General features: G+C 37.0%; 3 protein-coding genes across 7 annotated transcripts; 1 reads left to right on the top strand and 2 right to left on the bottom strand.

The window, feature by feature from the left end:
* Nucleotides 1–1,638: 1,638 nt before the first annotated feature.
* Pex1 (peroxisomal biogenesis factor 1) lies at nt 1,639–7,997 on the bottom strand. Its single transcript, XM_076386484.1, has 15 exons — nt 7,905–7,997; nt 7,271–7,486; nt 7,066–7,180; nt 5,967–6,939; nt 5,631–5,845; nt 5,307–5,463; nt 5,041–5,203; nt 4,679–4,838; nt 4,096–4,412; nt 3,956–4,020; nt 3,811–3,870; nt 3,540–3,726; nt 3,240–3,413; nt 1,903–2,015; nt 1,639–1,834 (listed from the first exon to the last, which is right to left on the bottom strand). Exons 1-15 carry the CDS (start codon nt 7,995–7,997, stop codon nt 1,762–1,764), a joined length of 3,081 nt encoding a protein of 1,026 aa, XP_076242599.1. The 3' UTR covers nt 1,639–1,761.
* On the top strand, nt 7,906–11,837 carry Cycb3 (cyclin B3). 3 transcript variants are annotated; one of them, XM_076386489.1, is made up of 8 exons: nt 7,906–8,447; nt 8,746–8,945; nt 9,755–10,010; nt 10,088–10,423; nt 10,519–10,998; nt 11,091–11,246; nt 11,337–11,617; nt 11,702–11,837. In XM_076386489.1, the coding sequence occupies exons 3-8, from the start codon at nt 9,792–9,794 to the stop codon at nt 11,751–11,753; spliced, it is 1,524 nt and encodes a 507-aa protein (XP_076242604.1). In that variant the 5' UTR covers nt 7,906–8,447; nt 8,746–8,945; nt 9,755–9,791; the 3' UTR covers nt 11,754–11,837. The 3 variants fall into 3 exon arrangements, with proteins under 3 accessions (XP_076242604.1, XP_076242603.1, XP_076242606.1); XM_076386488.1 differs by having other exon boundaries at nt 7,906–8,081; XM_076386491.1 differs by lacking the exon at nt 8,746–8,945 and having other exon boundaries at nt 7,906–8,081.
* A 2,231-nt stretch (nt 11,838–14,068) lies between these two features.
* Rubicon (run domain Beclin-1-interacting and cysteine-rich domain-containing protein rubicon) lies at nt 14,069–18,107 on the bottom strand. Of its 3 annotated transcripts, XM_076386486.1 has the most exons (9): nt 17,861–18,107; nt 17,498–17,762; nt 17,089–17,240; nt 16,803–16,986; nt 15,125–16,725; nt 14,853–15,035; nt 14,592–14,774; nt 14,357–14,510; nt 14,069–14,284 (listed from the first exon to the last, which is right to left on the bottom strand). In XM_076386486.1, the coding sequence occupies exons 2-9, from the start codon at nt 17,675–17,677 to the stop codon at nt 14,087–14,089; spliced, it is 2,835 nt and encodes a 944-aa protein (XP_076242601.1). In that variant the 5' UTR covers nt 17,678–17,762; nt 17,861–18,107; the 3' UTR covers nt 14,069–14,086. The 3 variants fall into 3 exon arrangements, with proteins under 3 accessions (XP_076242601.1, XP_076242600.1, XP_076242602.1); XM_076386485.1 differs by having other exon boundaries at nt 17,498–18,107; XM_076386487.1 differs by lacking the exon at nt 14,069–14,284 and having other exon boundaries at nt 14,363–14,530; nt 17,498–18,107.
* Between the last annotated feature and the right edge of the window lie 89 nt (nt 18,108–18,196).

An 18,196-nucleotide genomic window follows, 5' to 3' on the forward strand; every position in this document is an offset into this window, starting at 1 on the left:
TCTAAGTAGACGATGCATAGGAAAGATAAACAATATAAATAATCAGTATTCGTTTCGCTTACGCTCCTAAAATGTTAAGAGATTAGAGGCAAGAAGAGACGCGTCGGTGGAATGATTTTGAAATGCAAGGCGACACTGTATAGCTATGTACATGCAGGTACACGCACATCTATGTATCCATATATGTACAGTTGGAAAGCTAACGGCGGTCGGCGGCGGTAGAGCGTCAAGGGGTGAGAGGTCGGGCGAGAGGTCGGGCGAGAGGTCGGGCGAGAACGCCTTTCCTCGTTTAGACGAGTATAAGCGTAATCCGGATGCCTGCGTCTCTCAAGAAACTCAACCATCCCCGTTCTCTTGCCAGGGCGAAGCTTAACAGCGAAGGCAGAAGCGGCATACGAGAACTTTTCGTATTAATAATCGGTATAATAATTAGTATTTTCATGCGCGACTTAGCAGGAAGGACGCGAGCTCTCGCGAGGGCAACGAGGGGGGAGGAACGGTGAGGGGATGATGCTCTGAACTTCGGTGAATCTTGATTTTAAGTTCGGGCGAAGGAGGCGCATATTTCACCGCGCTAATGTCCCGCCAGATAAACTACAATATTAGCTGCCTTCGCCCGTGATTTAATTTAACTTTGCCCCGGCGCGACATCCGCCTCTAGCTTTCGGCTGCCTCCTGCTTCAGCCTGGTTAACCAACCCTCTCCCCTACAGCCCCGCCACCCCTCCCGACATGTGTTTCTGGTTTATAGTTTTGAAGGGCGGATAAGCGCATTCGAAAAAAAATCATCCTACGAAGGAACAAGAAGAAATGGTATACTATGGTACAGTATATGTATACCTAATGAGCAAAACCAACATCCCCATCCATTCTCATCCATCGTTTCTTCAAAAACATACCATCAGCGTAACGCAAAGTGACAAGAAGAGGGCAAACAAACTTGCACTCGCGATTATTCCCGAGAAGAATTAAGATGGCATTCAGCTACGTGAAAATCATGGCAGCATTGTCGTATATCCTTCGAACGCTTCCATCTCGCTGGAGGTTTCCTCTTTCCTCGAAGGAAAATAGAGGAAGAAGCAGAGTCCGTGAGACGCGACGAAGAGTTTCCGAATGTCAAGGTAACAAGATTAGCGACGGACGAGAAACGGTAATCAGGAATAAAAATGCTACAACCGACGGCATTTACGCTAACTAATCTTCTTCAGGAGGCGAGGTGGTAACGGAGTTAGGCATCAGCCAGTCCTGCCGTATTTCGCCGGGGGTTTTCGTTGCGAGGCTGGCTTGTTAGCCGAATAATTGCCCATTTTTATGCTAAACAGACTCGCGGCCATTACTCATACCTTGCATTCTGCTTTCCGACATTCTTGCCGCTCTTCTTCACGATCAATCGCGACTTATTATACAATACACATATTATTATTATTCTAACGCAGCGCGACTGACCTTCGACTGATAATAAGATTCGCGATGAACATGTCTTTGTTCACGTATGTATGTACCTACCTACAAATTTCGATCTTATATGAACACATTTTTTTCCCATGGCCCATTAACATTTAACATTTGTTATTTGAAATACTATTAGGATAGATCGAAGAATAGATGAAGCGGTGTAACAAAGAAGATTCTGTACGAATTTAATGACATTAACTACAAAAAGTTGCTTTTCTCTATTCTCATCTGTTGACAAGTTGACCACCTTCAAGATCGCTTATTCAAAGAAGATAATGCCAGGTTGCCAGGATGAAAGGAATGAAATTCACGCTAAGGTAGCTTTCTGATTCCTCAGGATATCTCCCATGAAATCATCGCTTTTCGCAAACCTGCCGTAACTGTGAAAGAGTACCCATAAAAAATGTATGTACGTTCAAGCAGAAATCATTTCCTCAAAAGTACTCACATTCTTTTGTATTTTTCTTTCTCAGCAGTCGACAACGATGGCTGCGTGGCCTTTGCGGAATCCCTCAGATGATTCTGCGTGACCTTGATATCTTCAGCCCCGATTTTTCCATCCTGCAATGAAATTCGAAGAAGGAACGGGTTAATTGCTACTTTTCAACGAGGGAAACTCAGCCTAGCCTATCTGTAGGTGTATCGCATCGTTTATCAGGGCCTGTTTCACCCTGAACGCGTCGCACTCGGGAAACTCGCTCGCTAATTAGACGTACAGTTTGGATATTCGTGTTCTTCCGGTAGGTAAGTGCCGACGTAACTTCGTTTTCTACCGTAGACAGTTAATTAATGGGTCCCTCTCTAACGCACATGCAAACGCGTGCGCGTGCAACTGTCTTTGCAGGTGTTGGACCGATTATAAAACGTCAAAACACGCATATTGTACATTTATCTTATCAGAGAGAGAGAGAGAGAGAGAGAGAGAGAGAGAGAGAGAGAGAGAGAGAGAGAGAGAGTAGTAACTGAACTCGAGTCTTTAGTTGCTCTCAATCGTCACATCAAGCAAGTTCAGTTTTATGACACAAACGTATCGTTGCCGTCGCAACAATATGAACTATAGAAGAAGTCTTTAAAATCAGTCGCAATCGATCGAAATGAAGTGAAAAGATGTAAAAACCTATGAGCGTCTACCTTTCGATCTTGCAGGAAAGCTGCAGGCCCTAAACCGTGTATACCATTATAACGCATAAGATAATAACCCCCTCGACGTTCATCGAGGCGTAGGCAAGGATGAAGTGGAACGAGATGGGGGGTTGGTGCTCTCGGCAGCGTGCGCTAATAAACCTGGTCTACGTTTCCTCGGTTATATCGCGCCACCTACCCGTCTACCTAGCTCGGGCACTCTGTGCACACAGAGGGGACCAGGAGGGGTGTACACCTAACGATATTATCATCATTACGCACTATCTTACTTCGGAAGCTCCCTACAAATGATTCTCGGCCGGAGTCGCGCTAAAATGCTTTTCATTATTGCACGAGAGAGAAAGAGGGAAAGAGGGAGGGAGGGATGGAGAAAGAGAGAAAGGGAGAAAGGGAGAAAGAGAGAAAGAGAGAAAAAGAGGGTCGACGGTACGGGGATGCGCAACAAAACCAGACGATCGTTAGGGGAACGGAGATGAAAGGTGACTCTCCAGCCTTGTCTGACATTCTGAAGATTCGCTACGTAATTCTTTTTTTCATATATTAGATGTTTGATAGACAATAAATTAAAACTAAAAATTTAACTGCAGTTTCACGTCAGTTCCAAGATTAATTGAAAATATTCAAACGTTTATGCTGACTTACGGGAATAGTAGCAACCGCATCTTCAAAAGCTGATAGTCTAGCTTGCGTCACCACCGCATTCAAGTCGGCTCCAGTGAAACCAGAAGTGAGCGCTGCTACTTCTTTTAGGTTCAATTCCGCAGTATTTATCTTATGCGTTTCGCACAGTGCAGCTAGAACTTCTTCTCTGTCTTTCTGCAGAATTTTTAAAATACAACACTTGATTATATTACTATTTAGGTAAATAGTTACTTCTTCCGATTCTATACTTCTACGATGAAAGTGGAGAAGACGGGATTGAATGGTTAAAGGCAGCTATACCTCGTCTGGCAATGGACAGTACAGCGCCTTGTCGAGACGGCCAGGTCTCAAAAGAGCAGGATCCAATAAATCTGGCCTTGAAGTAGCTGCAACAACTGCTACTCCTTCTCTGTCCTCCACTCCATCCATCTGCGTTAACAATTGATTCACTACCCTATCAGTTACTCCGGTACTATCGTGTCCTCGTCTAAAATCAGTCGTGAGAGAAATTTTAAAGCAGATCAGTATAGTAATTAAAATGTTACCAACTAATTTTCGATGATTTAATCACCTAGGAGCCAGACTGTCAAATTCGTCGAAGAATAAAACACATGGTTTGGCACGTAAAGCTCTAGAAAATTGAAACATCTGTTATTTCCTTTGAGAGACATATCAAATACTGATTTATTTTGTTTCGTTGAGGAAAAGACTAATACCTCTCGAATACATTCCTAACAGACTCCTCGCTAACACCGATGTACTTTGACAGCAATTCTGGTCCCTAAAGCGAAGGTTTATATTTCGTTTTAGTTTGAATATTCCAATAGTTTTACTAGTAAACGCTGATCATCCCCACCTTAACGCTAATCAAATTAACATCGCACTCGTTAGCGATCGCTTTTGCAAGCATCGTCTTCCCCGTCCCTGGCATTCCATATAGCAATATCCCGTTTTGTAACTTAATAGGGGCACTCTTAAATATTTCCGGATACTTGAGCGGCCACTGTAAGATCTCTATGAGTGACTTCTTCACTTCTGCCAGTCCACCGATATCTGACCAAACGTGGCCCGCGTCTTTATACAATTGTATACCTTGCAAGGACATCGGTGTGCAATTCTTCGATGCAACACACACGTCTTCTTCCGTAATAACAATTGGCGGTTTCAAGGCTCCTGATATTCCACACAAATATCAATATTTCATATGAATAACAACAACAACAACAACAACAACAACACAACAACAACGGCAATAATAGCAATGGTAATAATATAATCTTCATTGCACAAGCAAATATATTAGATCGCAACGCATCTATTAATGGTAGATAGTAATAATGTCTAATATTAAATTCTATTCATTTGCATTATAATTAGATAGCTATCGGTAGCAGCAATTAATTGTAGCGAATCGATGTAATTAGAGGAAATCTCGTTACCGTGACGTTTCCAAGCGGAGAATGCGGCTTTCTCAGCCATATCCACCAAATCCTGAATCATCCATCCTTCGGTCTTGTTTCCATAGTAATCCCAATTCACGTCTCCGGGCACGTACAACTTGTCTCCGAGCATTAATTGCAAAATATCGATTCTATCCACCTGATTAGAGACAGCACGGTTTATACGGTGAACAGAAATTTTATGTAGAATAACGCAGACGTGTTTGCGATTTTATCATCTGTTGTCTCATGAATTTCAATAAGAAGACATTTTTTTTTAACCTCAATCGATTATTCAGCCATCGAATGTAGAGACTTGCTCTAGCGACTGAAATTAAAACGTTACGACACAAATGATGTACCTTTTCGATATTTGGAATCGATAAAATTGTCCTGAAAAATTGAGATCCTCTGGCTGGCCTTAATTTCTGCCCGATCCTATTAACACCAGCACACGTGGCAATAATCGATATGTAATGAATTTCCTGATATTGCGTCACAATGTTCATCAGCATATCCACGATTCTGATGACAGAAAATTTATTCTTTGTTCAAACGTTCGTGTAAGGAATGAGAATGAAATAGCAAGCGATAAAGAGAAGTCGATAAGGCGAAACGAAGGCAGCACCTAGCGGCATTTATGGAATCAGGGGTGTTTTCTTCGTCGCTTGTCGAAGCGTTTGTAATAGATTCCAAGTCATCCAGAAATAACACCGAAGGTTGTAGATAAACGCATTCTGTTAGCGCAGCTATGATAATCTTTTGCAAAATCTCTGCCTTTTTTCCTGCAGAAAGATGCATTCTTTTTATAAATATGTAGGTAAATGATATCGCTGAACGTGTGTCGTAAAAATCAATTCTTTTCAAAACGAATACAGATAATATTACAATAAATAAATATCAGACCAATTTACTAATCTTTGATACTGAAATTAAAAAGAGAATTGATTACCTTTCAAGGATCTACAGTCGATCATATGGGTGTGTGCGAAATAGGGCGGGGAACGCAAATGCTCGATAAGTACTTTGCAAATAGTACTTTTTCCTGAGCCAACTTCTCCAGAAATTAAAATATTCTCTCTAGCGTATTCAAAATTCAGCTGTCTACGTAAACCAAGGCTGAGATCGAGTGCCAATTGACACTCGAACAAGATATTTCTTAAATGCCTAAAGAAAAAACAAAACTTTCCTTTAATCTAAAGCCTAGCCAAACATTCAGGATCATGTGCAAATCAGGATTTGATACGAAGAAGTTGTGTATTAACTTCTATTAAGGAAAAGTAGATACCTAGTGGAAACCTTCCTCAGACTATGATGCTGCTGGTCCAGCCTCTCGGGTAATCGTAAGTGACTCTTCTCGCTTACAGCCCTCGAATGTACCCCCACCTTCTTTAACGTAGCATCATTCAGCACAGCAAACGCACAACTCTCAGGCAAAATCTTTAAAACACATTGACGTCCATCGTCCAGAATAATTGTAGCGCAAGAATTGATCAATAATCCTTCAGCAGTCGAACGTTTTCTAACGTAGTTCTCAAAGTCCTGGCTAGACACTGAATTCCTCCAGGAGAACAAGTCAATAGAGGACGGCACGGTATCCTTGGAATCTTCAAGTTGCCAGAGACTCACTTTTGCTCCGATTCTCAGGCCTAGAGTGATCCTCAAACTCTCCGATACGTAGATAGTCTTGTGAATCTGGCCAACGTTCAAGTATTTCTCATCCCCTATACCAGATTTTTCTAGCAGCTCCTCCAAAATGAACAGCTTCGTTACTAATTCGATGGCTAGCTTAGGCACAGGAGAGTGGTCCTTAATCAGGAAGCCCGTGTTTGTTACATTCACATACTGCTTGTCCTCTGGAACCTTTCTCAACCGGCAGAGGTTGCTAGTGAACTTTAATGCCTGATCCCTTGGCAAGAAAATGTGATAGGGGTGGCGTGCCGCTTCGTTCATCTCATTTTTATTAGCAATTATGTCTGACAAAGGATGAACGCGATATATCTCTGGTTTTTTCCTGTTACGGAAACTTTGAACGAGTTTATAGTTTCTAGCTGCCTCTTCCTCTTGGGATCTCGATTTGAAGGACATTTCTTCCGTTCTAAGCGGACGGAACTTTTTAAACGCCTCCATGAAAGTGTCCAAGGCTTTGGGAGACTGTTCGAGGTTTTCTTTTGAAGATTTCTGTTCCACCGCTGCGTCGGATACATGCACCTCCGTGAATTGCTCGAGCTTTCCATAGGTGAAACTAGGCTCCAATGATTCTGAGAAGAAAAGTTTTATTTGGGTTTTGGGACTATTGAAGTTATCTACTTGGTAGAAAGAGATGCTTAATTAGAAGAGGTAAATTACCTCTCTAATATACAAAGAAACTACGTGCAATAACTTGCCTACGATCAAAGTCACGGAAGAAAACTTGGATACCCATACAATTATTGGCTGTCCTTTGGCCACTACTCGAATCTGACTGAGCATAATTGATTGCACCTTTTCTATTTGCAATTCCTGCAAAATCACCCCCCGATCTTAATTTGGTCACGCCTTTTACGAAACGGTTCGTAATTCATTTTCTTTAGAATATATTCTGAACCCTACCAAGATCTCTCTGTCGCCTGCGGTACATGGTACCACGTCGATTCGATTTAATAGCGGTACATCTTTCACGGATGATACAAACACTTCATCCTCTTCTTCGATATTCAAACTTCTAGCAAAAGTTGTGCCAAAACATACAAGTCTGCTTTGGCTTGGTCTTGCGTTACAAGAGGCGTAATAAATTTTGCCTTTGTGAACTATTTTGATAACGTTCTCCTGTAATATGTAGGAAATTTAATTAAAAAATTGCAAAGAAAACCGTACATTAGTTTTAGGAGCTCGTCGAAGGGGTAAACTTCCGCCTTCGAATCCACTGCAGGATGAGTCACGGAAAGAATTTATTCACCTCCGTACAGACGTTTAAATTTGAAAAATCTTTATTATACATCTTTATTAATTCGAAAAAATTAGTGGATTTTGTTCTAAGTTTTTAGGCGAAATTGACTTTACCGACTGAACTATAGTATAAAAAAAAAATGTGATCCTGACATCTAGCGACACAGCATGATACCTTATGATAATCAGCTGTAACCGACTTGTGACCAAGTAGCGTATCGAAAACATCGAGTTCTCTATCTACTATTGCACATGTAATACGTGTTTCTACAATAATAACTGGCACATCAACACCAACCTTAGTTTCCAATTTACGTAGCCAGGTATCCGAGAAATAGACGAAGCAGTTGTTCACTGTTATACATTTAACTATAAAACGTTCACTCTCCATCCTTAACTGTCTGATAAAAAAATTCACTAACAAATTACGCTGTAACCTGACATGCGATACACAATGACAATAAGCTAATTTTCGGTACGTAAAAAACTGCCGCGATACGCGACCAAGGTTTACATTTGATTTAGGTTAACGGCCATCAACGAATCGAAACTTCGTCACCGAACAACCAAACGTACGATCTCCTCGCTTCGACTCCCAATGTGCCAGCCCTTTACTTTCGAGTGAATTAGTAAATACGGGTCAAAGGTTAATTGTTTATTGAAAGTGTCAAGAATACACAGCATTTACACGTGACTGATTATTTGTGAACAAGAAACTCGTAACGTACAAATGTGAAATTGAACGTATTAAATAGCAATTCGTGATTGCTTACATAGAATATGTATAATATAGTTGAATATTTGAAAAACTTGACGCGATTCCATCTTTATTCAACACCGAGTAAGTCTAGTACATATGTACGTTAAAACCGGTTCGCTAAAATGATTCGATAGCGGTTCGATAAATAAGACGAATCATACAAGCTAGGAGTGACATGTGTTACGCAACATTCAACATTCTTCTTTCTGATTCTGATATTTTCTAATTTCTGAAACTTCTGATTCTTCCAATTCAGAAACACATTTAAGGATAAGCATCATTAACTGCATAAAACATGAAAAACGGATAGATTTTGAGTAAACAGAACATAGCTTGATTCGAAACGTTGTCGCTAGGTGGCGATTGTGTGTCTTTCCAGATTTTCTATTGGTCCGAGAAAAGCGAACAGACCAATCAGAGTAGGCGTTGACAGTAACTGTGAGATTTTGAACCAGCGTCAACTTCAGTTGCTCTGGCGAGACAAATGGGAATTCAGTAACGTACTAGTGGCGCAAGAATTTTATAAATGAGAGATTCCAACGTGCCGAAGCATAATAGATAATCGCTGATAGTTGGAAGGTAAATTATAATAATTCGTTGGTTTGGAGAAATTGATTTTTCACACGAATATTAAGTCACCTAATTGACCAAACCTAAATGTTTTTGATTGTTTTCGCGATCGCTTGCCTTTATGGTCGTCAGTCGTCAACTCGTCGGGAATACTTCGTTCCAGTTCGTTTTGTTATTTGTCTATGCCCGCAGGGCTATTCGTAAAGTACTACGTCGACAAATTTTTAGACCGAAATACACGTGATTTCATGTGTACACCAACATGTTCTTGACTAGCGTTCCCGCGTTTTTTTCCCTCGGTGAGTGTATCGTTCTATGAATCAAGAAAACGAACAAACGTCCCGTGCCTATAGAAATTCAATAAATCATTCGATTTATCACAGAAAGTGACTTCAATTTAAAAACGGATCGATTGGGTGTGTAATGAAGTATGATAAAATTGTACCTGCAAAAAAGAGACGAGCGAATGTACATAAAATACTGGTTTTGAAATATCATCCGGCGATGTATAGTGATTCGTTAAATTACCGATATATCCATGGAAAATACTGACACTAGGATTTTATACTTCAGAATATATACTTTTTGCGACACTTTTTTTTAACATTTCTGTCGAATAAACTTACCGATGCTAATTCCGTATGTTTCTTATATTAGATGAATCCACAGATCTAAAATACCTTGTCATTGTTACCAATTCTGAGTTTTTAGTATGGATAGAGTTCATTTGAAACAATAATATCAATGATAGTATGTGTAAAGTTATTCCATAAAATTATGTGCTAGAATTATAACATCTCGTTTCTTCTTTTGTACAGGAAAGTTGAAATTTTTAAATTTGAATTGTTCTTTAAAATGGCACCATCAAAAGTTCTGAATGCACAGAATAAACAAAGTAATGTTAATATGACTACGAGAAAAGGAATAACGACGAGAAGTCAAAATTCTTTATTGAACAATGTTTTAATGAAGCCACATGTTCTTGGGAAAGATCCCTGTACTAAAAGGAAAGCCGAAGCATCTCCTCCAAAGGAGAAAACTACTAAAAGATCTGCATTAGGAAATATTACTAATGTATGTTACATAAACATTTTTTTCTTATTTCGAAGATTTTATGATGTACTCTAATTCAGTGTCTTGCATTCCTATAGGCTATTGGAAAAACACTAGGAACGCATCAACAGGAACCAAAGAAGGCAGTGAAAAGACAGACTGTTACTCAAGTTAAATCATTGACTCAGACAAGTTCTGTTAGAACGCTTGAAAAAGTTGTATCTAAGCCCGAGGTAGCACCCCCAAAACCAAAGCCAGTGCCCAGAGTAAAAGCAGTAAAGAAGAATGATGAGAAAACCGAAATACCTAATAAAATTGTAAATGCTAGACGTAGTTTAGATTTAGAGAAATCAGAAGACAGCTCCTTATATGTAAGTGCGTTAGAGGATGTGGGAGACGAGAGTGTAAAGAAATCTCGTTTAAGTAATATCCAGGTAAATAAGTTTTGCTGTTACAACACATTTTAAAAGACTTTCAAAGTGAAATCTGTATCTGTAATTTTTTAACTTCTAACTCAATATTTGTGTAGGGTGAAGAATCAGAAAAAACTCAAAAATTTGAAAAAATTGAAGAAACTGAGAAAGAAAACGAAACTAGCCACCCATCTCCAGTAACAGCACCAACTGAAGAGAAATCAATAGCCGCTCGTTTAGATGCTCCGCCTCAAGAAAAATTACCAGAAGGCGTTCAGTGGGATTTCGATACGGAAAATTGGCTAGACCCGTTTCAAGTCTCCCACTATGCCATGGACATTTTTAATTATTTAAAAGATAGGGAACGTTTATTCCCTATTGGAGATTACATGGAAAAGCAAGTGTGCCTTTCACAGTGGATGAGAGCCTTGTTAGTTGATTGGATGGTAGAAGTTCAAGAATCTTTTGAACTGAATCACGAAACTTTGTATTTGGCTGTGAAACTAGTTGACCTGTACCTGACAAAAGTAACAGTTGGAAAAGAGACATTACAATTGTTAGGTGCTGCTTGCCTTTTCATAGCAAGTAAATACGATGTAAGTATAAAAATAATGCTCTGTGCAGAATTATTCTTCTAGGAATGTTTATTTGCGCGGAAATGAAACTTTTTGAAATGACGATTTTTTAGGAGAGAATACCTCCAATGGTTGAAGACTTTTTGTACATATGTGATGGTGCTTACACGCAAAGAGAATTAATTAGAATGGAAATGAGTGTCTTAAAAGTAGTAGATTTTGATCTTGGTATTCCCCTATCTTATAGGTTTCTTCGACGATATGCTAGGGTGCGTTACTTTACTACGTAAATAGAAATCTTTGTTCTTTTGGTCATATTGCAAAACAATCCTAATTGTTGTTGTACCATTCTTAAACAGTGTGCAAAAGTTTCGATGCCGACACTAACGTTAGCTCGATATGTATTGGAGTACTCGCTGATGGATTATTCGACAATAATGTTCAGTGACAGCAAAATGGCTGCTGCTGCACTGCTTCTTGCATTACAAATGAAAGATCTAGGGGGATGGACTTCCACATTGGAATATTATAGCGGTTACAAAGTTGACGACATAAGAGACATTGTACATCTTTTAAACCAAGGATTGCACCGAAAACATAAGGAGGCCCTAACTACAGTACGCAATAAATATAGTCATAAGTAAGTTTTGGACCATTCAAAAAAGTTGTTTCATATTTCGTATAAATGTTAAAAACTTTTTTTATCAATTTGTTCATATTTCAGGATATTCTTTGAAGTAGCAAAGCTGCCATTAAAAGATACTTTAGATATATAAATAATTTAAGAAAAGTTAAATACAGGTACTAAAAAATATGATTAATAACAATACATAAGATTGCCTGATTATTTTTCGTGGGTAATCTGTAGTGAAATTTATGAATGATTAAGATAATCGCCGAGCGTAAACGTGAAATTTAAAATAGTCTTTAGTATATTTAATACTGAAATACGGAGAAAGGTTAAAACAACTGGCTATCTAGATACCAGATAAAATCAAATGACTGTGAAGCTCAGAATGAACTTTATACATACCCAAAATAACAAACAAATGCCACAATTTTTTTCTTTTTTTTTTTCTTTTTCTTTTTTTAGCCTTTTAGTTATTTATACAATATTAGTATCTCTATATTACTCTACAGTCGCAGTATTTGTAAGTTATTTTAGTATTCTTTTTTTGTTGAGAAATTTATTTTAGCGCCACGCTTTATACTCCACGGTAATTCTGATAAGATATTGATATGTTCAAACGCTATTCCTTATGCACGAAAAGATTGAGATTAATCTTTTACTATTTTGTTCATTATATATACATATATAGTATTGTAGTACAATGTGACTGTCTTTGATTGAATAGATATACATGTGAATAAGTAAATCGAAATTATGCGGCATCTTATGTTTTAACGAGCCGTATAAAGAGTGTGGCGTATTGTTATGCATTGTTGTTGCACTTTATAGACTGATGATAAAACGTATACTCCTAAGATAGGTAACATAAATGTATCGGCGAGTATAATAAGTCTTTTTTAATCATAACACGGTATAAAAAAACGGAGGGTAGAAAGAAAGAGAACTTCCTTCGCTATACGAAGAAAATAAAAAACGTAATTTATAACATGTTGCGTAAAAATAATAAATTGAAATAGGCTCATATACATAGATATATAACTTATAGAGAAAATCATTTCTCGCTAATTTCCATTCTATATGAAACTTATTTAATACTTTTTTGACCAATTGATTATGTATAGGATCTGAACGTAATGAGATCTGTTTAGATCGGTACGGATGCCATAATCGCTAGTTGTGTCTACTATTCTTTACAAAGTACCACCTGTGATAATAATGTATTCAAAAACTTTGGGTACTATCAAACATGCCAAAATTGTTTCACGCATGAATATTTATGCAATTTCTGCATTACAGGCTATTTAGTTCCGTTAGAACGTTTAGAATGGTTTAGAACTACTACTGAAAAGAAACACGTATATATATATATACATATATCATATCAGTTCGAGGTACTTGTACATATTTGATCACAATTATGCACGTGTACATATATTTTAAAAATTATTAGGACAAATTTAAAGTGATTTCTTTCTAATGTGAGCCATTACAAGTAGGAATACTATACAGCTTAATAGTCGTTCAGATTGGGTGGTGTATATAATTGTCATTATTTTTTTACTGTCAGTGAATGTATTATCTATTATCCTGTAAAACGTGTGTATGTGGAAACATTGTAACAGAATGTAATTTAATAAAATCAAATAATGATTTTTAATCTTGCGTACTAATAAGTAATTGTAAAACATAATACAGTATACAAGCTTCTTCAGAACATTTTATTATAAATTTCGATCACATTAACAACTTTTATAAATAAACAATACATACTCTTAATTGTGACGAGAACCAGGTACCGCGTTTATGACTATTATTGTGATACTTTTTCGGCATAAAGATAATACTTCTCTGGCCTAGTGTATTTGAAACAGTACTGCCATTTTGCATTTAATAAGAATAATATGATAATTTAGAAGATTTTAATTTTGAACCATTTAAAAAGTTTGTCAAATTAGAATCAATTCGCAGATAAAAATGTGAAAAGAAAAATGTAAACTAACGTTTCAAGAGATATTCTTCCAATACGCAATATCGCTACCTTCTAATATTATTGAAATAAATTATATAAGACGAACAATGATGAATACTTAATAGGAAATAAAGTTATAACTTCTTTTAGATATCACATTCGATCAGTCTTTGCTACATTTAAACATTTACATAGGAATAAATAAATTTTTACGTTTAGACAATGCGCTTTGTGAGCATTCGGATGATAGCTTAAGAATGTATAAATATATGAAATTCTTTAAATTAAAATATAATCTGTGCATTCGCATACATATATAAATAGAATATTCAGATCCTAACTTCATATTAATTGTAATATGTTAAACAAAATAAGTAAAAATAGAAATATATCAACATTTTTGAAAAAATGTAGCTTTTTGGAATAAATAATTTACATCTGTGTCATTCTCACAACGCGAATCCAATTTTCATAGATAAATATATGATACAACGCAATTTAACCGGATGTCAAAATTGTTCTCTAGATATTCGTCTAGCGTGTAAACGAATACAACGTGGGCAGTCCACTTTGTTAAAGTTCTGCTTACATTCTTTATGAAAGCATGCACCACATGCTTCACACCTACTGACTTTCAACAATTCCCATGGAAATATAACATCCTTAGAACAACATAACTCGCATACAAATCCCCTAGCCTGGCACAACTGAAATAAATGATCTAGTAGTATCATTGAAAAATTCAATTGTGCAACATAAATACAATATTATTGTATTACCTCACAGTCTGTAATATGCATGCTGCATATTTGAACTAATTCTTGTAATCTCATAGGAAGAATACCATATTTAACGTGCATTAGGTCTTGAATAGAATACACATGGGGCTCACTTATTATGTAATTCGGTTCCTTTTTCAATAACTCTTGAACACTGCACGGATAAAAATAAGACTTTTCGGATTATACACGTATAATTCAGTCTGATTTATAAAAGTGATCCGAACTCTCGTACCTTGTTGCAAAACGACATGTGAACAAAAAGTCCTTAAAGAAAAATAATTGTGTACGTAACAATCTTGTCCTATCCAATTGCTTTATACGCCTGTATAGTGACGAATTTAAGTCATTTATTTGGAATAGTGGATCTAACGTCATCTGATCCAACAGTCTGTACGAGAAGTTTGATACAGGATATCTAAATAAGAAAACAAATAGACATGATGATATCGCGCATTCTTAATAACGATATCAATGTCTAGGGGAATATTAATACCTGTTAAAGTCCCACTTGGATAAAATCTTTCCTGGTATTAAGCCTACATGATTAGTATGACACCCTGTACAAAAATATCTACCTAAATATTCACAGTAGCGAAATTTATTCGCGTACTTTACGGCAACTTTCATTCCACAACCTGCACATCTGTAATTCTGTTTGGCTATAAGTGTACGTCGCCTAATCGCATAGAAATTCAATTACGATTAATTACTGATATCATCTCTCTATACATCTATATGTAATACAGTTGAAAATTGTAAACTTACACTGGTGGAGGATGCGATGTAAAAATAATTTGTGGTCTTGGTGGAGCCCATTCCGTAGTTCCACGTAATGGGATCGATTCAGAATTTTCTGCTTCGTCTGGATTAACTGGCCAACCTTTTGGTAATGGTAATAATCTTTGCGGCGCTTCTTTTTCGGAAACCAACCATTGCAATTCGCTAGCTCTTGGCAAATGTTTTTCACTGAACCTGCTAATAAGCGACAAAGCTACACCTTCTGCAGACATGCTGCTTTCAGTTAATGTCGATTCTGTTCCGTGTGTGGGGGACGACAGAAATAAATCAGTATCCGAGTATAAAGATGTCATCGACACAGAGATTCCAATCTTCTTAAGTTTCATTGGATTTTGTTCATCGTCGATTTCCAGATCTTCTACGTCATCCGTGGAAATATTCTCAGAAAAAGTATCGGATGAGGATGACAACGGGCTAACGCTCTGATCGGTAGTGGTTGTATCTGTTTTTCCATCGCTTAATAGATCTCGATTCCATGTCCTTCCCTTGCACCGTTCCTCTTGTCGTTGTCGACGTCTCAATCGTATCCTTTGCTTTAAACTATTTATTTCTTCATCGCTTTCCTCAGCTGCTTCATCCATAAGACGCCAGTGTTTGTTACACTTGACTTGCTCAATAGCAGCTATCATGGCTTCGCAAACGCTGAAGTGTGCATTTTCCCTGTCCAATTCAGCGTTAGCTCTAGAAAATTGTGCAGAAGTTAGAAAGCTCGTTAAACTCTGCCCTTCTACTGGACGTGGAAAATATCCTATTGTCATTGGTTGCACGCTACTTCCACCATCTTCCATGAAACTTTTCTTTTGTGTTCGTATATCTTTTTGGCCCTCGATTTCCAGATTCCACGGACCAGTAAATTCAGGTGCTGATCCTAGTAAGAAGGAAGTCTTTTTCTTTCTTCTTGTCTTTTGCGATGTTTTACTTTTCACGGAATCTGTTGCGTATTTATTTTCTTCACTTTCTATTGACAAGTTTAAAGGTGGAATACGATGTTCTGCTACTGTATGAGTTATCAAATCTTTATAGTTTAACGCGTCAGGGTCATCACTAGATTTAATTATAGCTTGATTTTCTTTCATTTTAATCTTGCTTCTTGATTTCCTTAATGGAATTCTTGGCCTTGAAGAATGCAACTGATCTTCAATTGTGGCTGTAGATTGTTTCAATTCGTTATAATTAACGTTAATTATTTTCGATAATTCAACCGAATAGGTTTGACAATCGCTACTCTCAGGAGAACTAGTATCGACAGCAGGCAACGATGTAGGATGATTTTTTTCCAAGACTGTACAATTTTTAGTCAGCGCTGAGAGACTGTTCCACGTTTTCAGAGGTATATCATTAATCTCTTTACAATCTGTTTCATGATGATTTTCTTCAGATTTGATATCATTATGTTGAATAATTGTATTATCCAACGATGTTTTTAATGATTCTAATTGACACGTTGCAATACGTATACTTTTGTCTCTTACCACATTGAAATTTCTGGCAGGAAAATTGATTGGATACGAAGAAGACCTTCTGTGTTTTCTAGGACTTGCTTTGGGAGAAATCCAAGAGGGTAAATACTAAAAATAGAACTATTTAAATGAAAAACTTGCAAGAGATTACAAACATTGCATATAATTTGACTTAAATAACTTACTAAGGATGGATCAATTTCTGTGAGCAGCACAGGTTGATTTCGTTCAACTGCCCTCAAACATAATAGCGTAGCTTCGGATAAATTTTCTTGACATAGAAATGCCCATGGTTCAAAACAAGAAAGTAAATGTTTTTTGTCTGATAAAAGCCATGAAAGTTTATGCGACAAGGAATGATTTTCCAAACTGTTTGGCATTAGATAAATTCAAACTATATTATTAAATTTATATACATAAATAGTAGAGATGTAAGAATAGAGTCATTAGGTAATATTTTCTTACAATTACCTTTTATACAGCCATAACATATCTCTTTGGGATGCTATTTTTGCTGGCAAATTTAGTAGATAATCTTCAACTTCTGGTAATACAGGCGATACTGCTAATGATGGTTGTAACCAGTTTAATCCCTGAATAAAAATCCAGCAATCTGGCTCTCCCTTATAATAAATTTCATTAATTTGTCAGCAGTGTGCACTAATGTTCTTTTTGCAATGGTTGTAACAAAAAAGTAAATAAGAAAATAGTTTCAACGAAAATAATAACATTATTGATAATGTAAATATCAGCAAGAAAGTATAATGCATTGTATCATAAAACTGACATGTTGAGAAAAACGCGAAAAGACGCGTGTGTATCTACATAGTAGTGTTCAGTGCGAGTACATTAAAACAAACGGATCAAAATATTATCTTACATTTCGATTAAATATTCGACAGCCATGTTTGAATATTCGCTCCATTACGTTGTGAAGACGATTTAAACCACCGTAAACGTTCCATACATTTAAAATACCATCGACTAATAAACCCTCCACGGTTGTTCGAAGATTTTGCAATAGTTGCCATTGTTCTTTAATGTGGGCGTCTTCAGACATAATGACGTCCAGAAGGCATTCACTTTTCTCCAAACAGATCGTTCTCTCGACGATTTATTTTTCGTGACGAATGTAAAATATTTTTCTGGAAATATCAACAGCTAATGATACGCTCGAATTAGTCAGCTATACCAAAAAACGTTAACTCATGTTATCGTGGATGTTTATCGAATCTTCTCTTACTGTGTCAAACTCCTTCATTTTGAACGTTAAATCTTTAATATTACAATGTATTTGTACGCTGTCATCTGACATATGTATACCGAATCATGTAACTTCATGCTCTTGCATAATTTAATTAACAAATTATACTTTATTTGAAAACTCAAGAATGTGTATTCCATGAATCGAGTAACCACACAAATGGTACACTGATTTGTAGTAGATTAGGAATTTATCTGTACATTACCTATGTATATACATACATGTGTACATTTATCATACGAAATATATACCCATGCAGGAATTGTGAAGGTGAATTGCTACCAATGTAGAGACATGATGGATAAATAGCGCATC

This window comes from Calliopsis andreniformis, chromosome 10 (genome assembly GCF_051401765.1).
Source record: "Calliopsis andreniformis isolate RMS-2024a chromosome 10, iyCalAndr_principal, whole genome shotgun sequence".
Classification (NCBI taxonomy): domain Eukaryota; kingdom Metazoa; phylum Arthropoda; class Insecta; order Hymenoptera; family Andrenidae; genus Calliopsis; species Calliopsis andreniformis.